Source organism: Terrapene carolina, unplaced genomic scaffold (genome assembly GCF_002925995.2).
Source record: "Terrapene carolina triunguis isolate 2854851 unplaced genomic scaffold, T_m_triunguis-2.0 Scaffold66, whole genome shotgun sequence".
In the NCBI taxonomy this organism is placed as follows: Eukaryota; Metazoa; Chordata; order Testudines; family Emydidae; genus Terrapene; species Terrapene triunguis.
The window spans coordinates 9,047,921-9,058,068 of NW_020664417.1; the positions used below are offsets into that span (position 1 = coordinate 9,047,921).

General features: G+C 41.3%; 1 protein-coding gene across 2 annotated transcripts in view; it reads right to left on the minus strand.

The window, feature by feature from the left end:
* The window catches only part of SCLT1 (sodium channel and clathrin linker 1), a 107,678-nt gene that overhangs the window by 71,446 nt on the left and 26,084 nt on the right, over positions 1-10,148 (minus strand). For both annotated transcript variants that reach the window (XM_026647823.2, XM_026647822.1), the window contains exons 9-10: positions 9,378-9,555; positions 6,159-6,257 (exon numbers count right to left, since the gene is read on the minus strand). In XM_026647823.2, the coding sequence (XP_026503608.1) occupies positions 6,159-6,257; positions 9,378-9,555 (277 nt within the window). The remainder of the gene's footprint in view (positions 1-6,158; positions 6,258-9,377; positions 9,556-10,148) is intronic.

A 10,148-nucleotide genomic window follows, 5' to 3' on the forward strand; every position in this document is an offset into this window, starting at 1 on the left:
GAAGAAGTGAGGTTCTTACCCACGAAAGCTTATGCTCCCAATACTTCTGTTAGTCTTAAAGGTGCCACAGGACCCTCTGTTGCTTTTTACAGATTCAGACTAACACGGCTACCCCTCTGATACATAATCCTAACTATACATATAAAATGATGGGGTCTAAATTAACTGTTACCACTCAAGAAAGATCTTCGGGTCATTGTGGACAGTTTTCTGAAAACATCCACTCAATGTGCAGCGGCAGTCAAAAAAATGAACATAATGTTAGGAATCATTAAGAAAGGGATAGATAATAAGACAGAAAATATCATATTGCCTCTATATAAATCCATGGTACGCCCACATCTTGAATACTGCATGCAGATGTGGTCGCCCCATCTCAAAAAAAGATAGATTGGAATTGGAAAAGGTTCAGAAAACAGCAACAAAAATGATTAGGGGTATGGAACTATTTCACCAGGAGGGTGGTGAAGCATTGGAATGGGTTACCTAGGGAGGTCATGGAATCTTCATCTTTAATGGTTTTTAAGGCCTGGCTTGATAAAGCCCTGGCTGTGATGATTTATTTGGGGTTGGTCCTGCTTTGAGCAGGGGGTGGGACTAGATGACCTCCTGATGTCTCTTCCAACCCTAATCTTCAATGGTTCTATGAATGGCTGCTGTATGAGGCGAGATCAATAAGACTGGGACTTTTCAGCTTGGAAAAGAGATGACTAAGGCTGGGGGGGATATGCTAGAGGTCTATAAAATCATGACTGGTGTGGAGAAAGTAAATAAGGAAGTGTTATTTACTCCTTCTTATAACACAAGAACTAGGGGTCACCAAATGAAAATAATAGGCAGCAGGTTTAAAACAAACAAAAGGAAGTATTTCTTCACACAACACACAGTCAACCTGTGGAACTCTTTTGCCAGAGGATGTTATGAAGGCCAAGACCATAACAGGGTTCAAAAAAGAACTAGATGAATTCATGGAGGATAGGTCCATTAATGGCTATTAGCCAGGATGGGAAGGGATGGTGTCCCTAGCCTCTGTTTGCCAGAAGCTGGGAACGGGCAACAGGTGATGGATCACTTGATGATTACCTGTTCTGTTCATTCCCTCTGGGGCACCTGGCATTGGCCACAGTCAGAAGACAGGATACTGGGCAAGATGGACCTTTCGTCTGACTCAGTATGGACGTTCTTATGTTTTTAAGACACTGTGACCCACCAGGCCCACTCTTCATTTCTAGATCCAGTTCAAAGAGCAGGTCATGATCTTGCTACACTGAGGGCACATTGGAAGATCCATCCTTTGCACAGGCCCTTGCTAATAACAAAGCTGAAAAATGACTGGCACCACTCATTGTTGAGTCTGTTTGGGATACAGGCTAGATTAAGTGGGGATTAAGTGTTTTGGACATTTCGGGCAAAAGATGCAGTTCTTTTTTTGAATATGGATGGCACTGACATTTCATAATAATATGTATATGATAAAATGCACGGGTATTATATATACACACTCAAAATGGGTATGTATGACCAAGATGGACATATATGAATGAGACAGTTATGAGGTGTAGTTGCTCATGCAGACCCTGTATAGTCTTTCAGTTAAATAATGTATCTTTTTAACAATTAAAGCCACCAGTTTACGATAAGAACTATGTATCTGCAAAGCTACATTTTATTAAACATAAATATTGTAGTTAAAAAGTGGGTGTGAAGTAAAAAACAGATTTTGAAATCATTCCTAAATGTAGTTGAAGACGTTGCTTGTTTTCTTTAAAAAAGGATAGAATCAGTTGTCTCAAATATGTATCCAAGGTGAATTAAAACAAAATTGAACCCTCAAAATCAATAGATTGAAATAACAGTAATATATCACAGAGAACTAGAGCAGTGTTTATAAGCTTCTTCACAAAAAAAGAAAAAATAGCCAAGGAAGTAGTTTTCCAAATATCTGGCAGGTATGTTTGGCGTTCTGGCCCAGCTAATGATTACCACACAAGACAGTTGATAAAACCATCTGAAAAAAGTCTTAGCAGCCCATCAACATTAAATATATATGTAATGAGAGATGGAAAAAAGCCATGGTCAAAATGCCCCTGGCTGTTTTGGGGTTTTTTAAAAACACGCTTATACCCTGGACTGTGCAAGATGGATGTTATTCAAATCTCATTTTCGTAGTCCCCTGCAAAAAAAGCTACTAAAATTTTATCTTGTTAAAACACACTAGAAAAAATAAATGTATTTTCATTCTTGGTTGTTTTTTATACTCAAACCTATTTCATTAAAATCCTTCTATGTAATAATTTTAATATACATATTTTCTAACTCTGGAGAAACAGCATGTGGGCACCAAAAGATAGATCTTGTAAAGAAATCTATCACAGAACATTTACAGATCATTCTGTGTGTGTGTGGTATGAATGAATGAATGAATGGCAGAGCTCAAATTTAAACAGTTACAAGTGCAGTCTCTCCCATGCATTCCTTCTTCCTTCCTCTCTATATTCAATAACTGCCTTACCTCATTTACTTTCTTCATTCATTATCTCCCAGCCAGCACTACCCTCTCATCAAAATGCTTCTCTCTTTCCCCTCACACATCTTACCTCTGACCAGCAGAATGGGAGGAGAGCCCCCTTCTCCTAAAATAGCAGCCTAGCTCCACCACTGCCTCTAGGCACCTTATTCAGTTCAAGATTTCTACCTAGCCAAGTAATTTTGCTATAGTTGTTCAGGGCTTACTAATACTTCAAAATGAAAAGAACAGTTACTTACCCTGCAGCAACTGTGGTTCTTTGAGATGTGACAGTCTGCATGGATCCCATCATAAATGCATGTGCCTCATGTATGCAAGATTTTATTTTATTTTTAATAGTGTCTGTCAGGGCTGCACATGTGCCCTGTGCTACCTCATTCTCCCATGCAAGAACGTAAAGGATAGTGACTATAACCCTCCCTCAGGTCCCTCTCAACTCAAAATTCTAAGTAGCTGTGGATTCTGAAAAGTGGGGATAGATGGTGGATAGTGGGATTCACACTGACAACAATGTATTAAATAACCACAATTACTGTAAATAACCATTCTTTGAGATGGTGTAGTCAATGTGGATCCCACTGCAGGTAACTGGCAAGCAGTGTCCTCCTTGGATGGTGGGAGTGAGGAGTTTCAGCTACAATCAGTCAAATAGACTGCAGTACCGCTTTCCTGAACTTGGCTTCTGACTTGGCTACCATGGGGTAAAAGCTTAAATGTTTAAAACAAGTCACTGGTTACTCCACATTGCAGCTCTCGCATTGAAATGTTCCTCATGCAGGCAGATGCTGCTGCTTGTACCCTGGTGCAGAGTGCCTTGATGTTTTGAAAAAAAGGTTTGCCAGCCATCTGATATCAGGTGGAAATGCACTGTATGATCTGCTTGGAGATTCTAGGATGAGAAGGCTTGGCCTTTTGACAGGCCAGATAGGGCCACAAAGAGATGGAGACACAGCCTGAAAGGCTTGGTCCTGTTAAGGTAATAAAACAAAGCTCTGGACATGTTGAAAGTATGCAGTTTCTTTTCTCATGACATCAAGTGTGCCCTTGGCAACAAAAATGGGTAAAGTAATTGATTAGTTTAGGTGAAATTCATTCAGAGACCACCTTATGGATGAACTTGGAATAGGATTTCAGCACCACCTCATCTCGATGGAAAGAAGTACAAGGTGGTTCAGCCATAAGGGCTTGGAGCTCACTGACTGTGAGTTGAGGTGATGGCCACAAGAAAGACAGTCTTGATGGTAAGGTGAGCAGTGTTGATGTAACCATGGAAAAATCTTTTCTATTTCAAGAAGTCTTGCTGATAGGAGGCTTCCTGCTTTGTATGAGAATCTCCTGAACCCATAGCAAACAGTCTCTGCCAGTAGAGGCAAGTCCTCGATTGTGACCTATACCTTTCTTGGGATGCCCTGTGCCTGACACCATGATGAATGGCAATTGTCACAGTGGCAGTCACACACCTGGTCCCTGCATCAGAGGTGCCCATCATGACTTGCAGGGCTGTCTTGGTCAGTAGTTCACCTTGCTTAATTATGTCTTTAAGTTCCTCTCTGCTGTCATGCAGGAGCTTTGTCAGGAAGCATGTCACCCTGTCCCATGTTAGAAGTAATATTTGGCCAGTAAGGTCTGGAAGTAAGCTACCTGTAGTTGCAGTAGGTTAAGGCTAAGACTTTTGGGGCCCTTGTGAGTCCTCTTACTCTACTTCGACTTTTTTTTGGTCTCACTGACACTACTAAGAAGCCTGAATTGGGGAAGCATAGTAATACTCAAATCCCACCCCTTCCTGACTCATTTTGCAGTGGGTGTTATCATGGCCAGTGTCTGCCTCTGAGCACTGGCAGGGTTAGGCAGTCCCTCATTTATGGGGAGGAAGATCCTGGCTGGACCAGAAGCTGACAAGATGTCAAACGGTTTGTAGGATTCCTCTGATACAGCCAAGATCTTGATATGCAGAGTCTCAGTAATCCCCACAAGGAGCTCCTGGAACACTTCAAAGTCATCCAGTCCGGAGAATACTGCTTCATCTGGTAATGAAAATGAAAGTCCTTTGGCAGTGAAAATGGGGCATTTGGTGCCACTCTGTCCCTGGATCCAGCTCTTCCTGGTATGCTGGTGTAGATGGTCTTGGCCCACGGATGCTCGGGGAAGGGGCAAATGACAGTATTACCTTTCTCAAGAGGGCTGGTCATCTGCTTCTCAATGCTTGAAATGATAGGCCCCAGTATCCCTAAGAGGAACATGGAGGCACACTTTAGGAATATAGCTAGCTTGTTGAATATTGGTTCGTCCAGTGCCATTTGTGAAGAGCTGGTGGCAGCTGAGCCCTGAGCCAGTGGTAGGGCAAGCCAGTAGTTCTATCTGTGGTGTTGAACAATAGCCTCACAGAATAGGGTTCCCTACTGGAAGACAGGGAGAACGTACACCTTGGTGATGCTGAGAGGCAGACCTCCTCCTGGGATGATACCAAAAGTGTATGGTGCTCTTAAGTACTGGTATAACCAGAGTTTATACCAATGACAGTAGATGTATGGTCTTGGCTCTCCTCTAGGCTCATACTCCGCAGTGAGCATCAAATCAGCGGATGAGTCGTTGGAGCCAGGATCGGTGCCAAAGGAGTCTGCTGCACTGCAGATTATTACTTCTCCCCAATCCTTGATAATGTGTGGGATTTGGTGGATTTATTTTACGGTGTTTGTCATTATAGGACACTGAAATCTGCCTTGAGTATGCTTTTTGTGTTTGAAGTGGCCAGACTTTGACATCAGAGGTGTGGGTGCTGGCTCTTACCTTGGCACTGCCTTCTTCAGTGTTGCTTGTCTATTAGGTGGCGCACTGCCTGAAGCTGGCTTGTCTGCCAGCAGCACTCTGGAGCTTGTATCCTCAGGGTGTAATGAGACCTTCATGGACTGTTCCAGAAGATGGAGCTTTAGCCTCACATCCCATGACTTGAGTCTGCTTATCATTCTCTGTGAGAACACTTATCTGCTCAAGATTCCCTCTGACAGAAGACACAGCTGATGTGCCCATCTTTCAAGGGGATTAGTCAGGATGGACAGGGCTTAAAGCATGCAGGTTTTGAGTTCACCATGTTAATAAGCCCTGTATAGAGAGGTCTATGTATGGGGGCGAGGAGGGGTGATCTAGTGGTAGAGTTCTGTTCAGATGGATGGAGAGAGTTCATTGTAGTCAACAGAGAAGATAAATAGTTCTGAAGATTTTCTTGAACACTTGTAGAAGTTTAGTCTGAGCTAAGAATTAGTGGATTGGACACTCACCAGGTTCTGTCTCGCTGCCACAGGCAGTAAGAGGGAACTGAGGAAAAGCTACATCTGCACCACCCTTTATACCCTCACATGGGAGCATGAGACGGCACAGGACACATGTGTGGCCCTGATGGACACTGCAAATCAAAAAATCTGATCTCTCACATATCAGGTGCATGTCCACCTACACTGGGATCCACACTACTACATACTCAATGAAGAACAGACATTGATATACTGCTGAAATTATCATGAACTTGCTACACAGTGTTTTAAGAAGTAAATAAAAAGAATGTTTATTCAAACGACACTAATTCAACTAGCATTGGAAATTATGCAGAAGACTGGGCTGTAAGAGGATAACATACTTCCTTTCTAGTTCTTGCAGCAGCATCTTGTACAAGCTGAGAAATTGCTTCTTTCATATTTTCTATCTCCCCTTCTTTTTGCTTCTCTCCGAGCAGGGCCTAGAGAAAACAATTTGAAATACTATAACCAGAATTATCTTTAATAAAAACAGTGTGATCTTTCATTAAAAAAAAATGTCAGTGATGACGATCTTTAGTAAACAGAAAAAGAAATAATGGCTTGCAAAATGGCATCAGAATACCACTCTTTGATACAAAAAAGTTAGGAATTGTGTTGAGTTTTTCATTCTATTGGCTATCTGAACTCAAGCATGTCAGGAAGGCAATAAACTTGGACATGAGAATGGGTGATTGTCATGTATGCTTTCTGCAAGCCAGTACAATGCAACCAGTTGGTATGTGAGGATGCCCTTTTAGGCTAGGTCTACACTACAGCGGGGGTCCGACCTAAGATACGCAACTTCAGCTACGTGAATACCGTAGCTGAAGTTGCGTATTTTAGGTCGACTTACCTGGCTGTGAGGACGGGGGAAAGTCGATCGCTGCCGCGCTGCCGTCGACTCCGCTGCCGCCTCTTGCCGCGGTGGATTTCCGGAGTCGACGGCAGAGCGATCAGGGATCGATTTTATCGCGTCTTCACTAGATGCGATAAGTCGATCCCAGAAAACCGATTGCCTGCCACCGGACCCTCCGGTAAGTGTAGACAAGCCCTTAGATAAAATCTTAGCACAAACAACACTTGGAGGTTGACCACGACGGGTTATGAGGAAGAAAAATGGAGGAACTCATACAAAGAGGTAAGAATATTCTCAGAAGCTTTTAACTGGGATTGGGAACAGTAAGGAATAACCCATGCTCAGAATACAAGAAAGTTTTCTGGCAGCAATTAAGGTCCTGGTGACAATTCCCATACCTAAAATATATCTGTAAAACACAGAATAGATAAATATTTTCAAATCTTTATCTCCAGCATTCTTTGCTCAGTTTCCTGACTTTTCTTTTGTTGTTTCTATTTATTTCAAACCTTGTACTTTCATTTCCCCTTTGTATACTTGTTAAAATTCTTCACACTTTTTTTTGGATTTCCTTTCCATAGGCCCCAGCTTTTCCAACTAAATACACTATCTCAATTCCACATTTTTGAGCGCGTTAACATGATAGTGGAATGGGTGCCTTGTATCATCATGATGGATGTGTTCCCACAGCTCGCAGAGAACAATCTCCTAACAAGCATAAAAGCTCCCTTACCATAGAGTTCAAACAAAGATATTACAAGTACATTTTTGATGCTTCATCCTTTATTTTTTGCACTTGCTCACTTCCTAATTTGCAAAATTCAGTAATTTACAAAGCATCTTCCAATCATTATTGCCAATTAGCTGGATTCTATTATAATTTAATTTTGTTCTTATAACAGGATTATGCTAACCTGTTACCCGTAAGCAAGCAAGATATTTACTTCTATATCTGTTCAATTAGTGTTTCAGACATGTACTGCAAGAAAAGTAATTTTTACTGAACCATTTCTTTCTGACATAACACTTTACATGATATCACTGGCCCTGATGGACACTGCAAATAAAAAAAAAGATCTGATCTCACACACACACTAGGTGTATGTCCACCTACAGTGGGATCCACACTACCAAATACTCAATGAAGAGCTGAGCATCAAATGCTCTGCTGAAAAAACTTGGATGAAAAGTGCTGTCGTTGTAGTACTAATATACTAATCTTAACCTTCGTAAACACCTGCCTTTTTATATATGCTATTTAAGTGTTCTCTTCAATGACACATTTCAAATTGAGCAACAGAAGAATAATAGTAGTTTCCCTTTCTTAAATTTTTTAAAAAAATATATTATTTTTAAACTTTTACTCTTTCCCCCTTGGTTTTCCTAATTTAAGGCTCTAAAGCCTAGATATAGGAGTCACATTGTGCTTGCCAGGAAGTGGCAGTTGACAGCTCCAAAGACTATCTGTAACCGCTGGAGAGAAATCAACTCCCTGCTCTCCCTCTACCAGAAAACAGAACCTGGCTAAGAAGGGGAGCTGCAGCAGGTAAGATCAGTGGGTAGAATAGGTTCTGTAGCTGCTCTGGCCAGGGAATTGGTGGGCAAAGGAGGGGATATGCTGGCCGTAGATATTTCAGCTGATGGCCCCCCAGTGTGTGTTTGAGCGGGCAGAGTGAATGGGCAATGTGGAAGCTCCAAGAGACCAGGGACTAGAATCTGTTTGATGGGCAGCAGCGGATGGGAAGCTGTGGGGGAGAAAGGAATAAAATTGTCCCTGCACATAATTCATCCCTGACTCTATTCTATTTCTCTCTTTCAGCCAGGGGTCTCCCAGCTGGTGGTCCTCCTCTAATTAAACAGAGAGATAGCTGGCTATAGCAATAACCCTAGCACTTTTGAGTTTTGTCATTGTTTGGAACCTCATTCTGGGAAAAGGGGCAGCCTCCTTCCATTGGACATGCAGTCCCAACTTCCAGGCAGGCAGAATCTAGCCCCTTTATCACAGAGCTGCTACCAAGAAAGAGAGAGAACACTAAAAATAAAGCACTAACTATTGTATCTCCCCAAAGTAAAAACAAAACAACCACTTATTCTGCTGCCCATGAGATGCCTCAATTTGAAAAGGATATTTAGGTTACAAAGAGGTCTAGTCACACTTAACTCTTCTACCTGCTTGATACTGATTAGAACAAATACAAACTCTTTAAGGTTTAAATAATTTATTCCAACAAATTTGAACTAGCTGGGCTTCATTTGCTGCTGGTTACAATCCACTAAATGTGCATGAAAGTAACAACTTGTCAGCAAATGTAAGTCAAACTACTTCTAATTGCCTAAAGGCTTGATTTTTAGAAAATGCTAATCACCACCCACTCAAAAGCAGTCCCCCTAAACGTGTTTTCAAGTTGAGCACCCAAAAATTGATGCCTCAGAAATCACTAAGTCACTTTTGGAAAATCCTGGCTAGGTTATTTAAACAGGCTAAAACTTTGGGACAGGTCTACTACACAAAACCAGGCTTTAGAATAGTTACATCACAGTTAGGTCCTTTACACAGTAAAAATAAACTGTATTGAAATAGGGTCAGGAGGCAATTATGTTGTAACTGAGTCCCCTTGATGGATTTTTGTCGTATGAACAGGCCCTTAGTAACTTCAAGTATTCAATGATGTGGTAAAGAATGTGTCTTGATGCCTTGTCTTACCTGATTTTTTTGTAGGTTAGCTTCTTCTAAGAGTTGCATGCTGTCTCGGACTTTTACTATAGCATCATATTTTTCCTCTTCTAGATCTGCACACTTTGCCTGTAGCTCTCTAGTTTGTTTTTCGAGAGCAGTCCTCTCTGTTCTCAACTGTTCAGCATCTTGTACAGCTACACATAATCTAGAAAGTCAGAACACTCAGATCCTCATTGGCAGAACAGGCATCTTGCTAAAACACTTTCACTCCTGCAAACTAGTTGTTCTCATATATAGAAAGTACAAATTTACTTGTAAAATATTAATGTTTAAATTCTCTGGTATTCTCATTTTTTAAATATGTCCTCCATCACTATGTCCCAGACAGAAATACAATGAAAGGAGTTAACTTTGAACATTTGGCACATAATTAAAATGAGAAGGGTACTGCTGTTCAGAGATACCTATACTGGGTTGCAGGCTTGTGCTACAACTTGCCATTTTAATATTTTTTTTTCTTTTGATACTTATTATCCATCTTAAATCATAATCTTTGCCAAGGCAAGTCAGTTGTTATACCACTACCAAATGGTTCTAACATCACATATTAAACAAAAGGAACGGGCACACCTTAAACAAACAGTGTTATATAAATGCTCTGCTTATTCCTCTTGGCCTTTTTCAATAGTTTCCGTTTATGAGGAGGCAGGGAGGAGTAATTGGGACATGGCAATAAAACTTTTATGTAACAGTGTGTGTGTGTGTGTGTGTGTGTGTGTGTGTGTGTGTGTGTGTGTG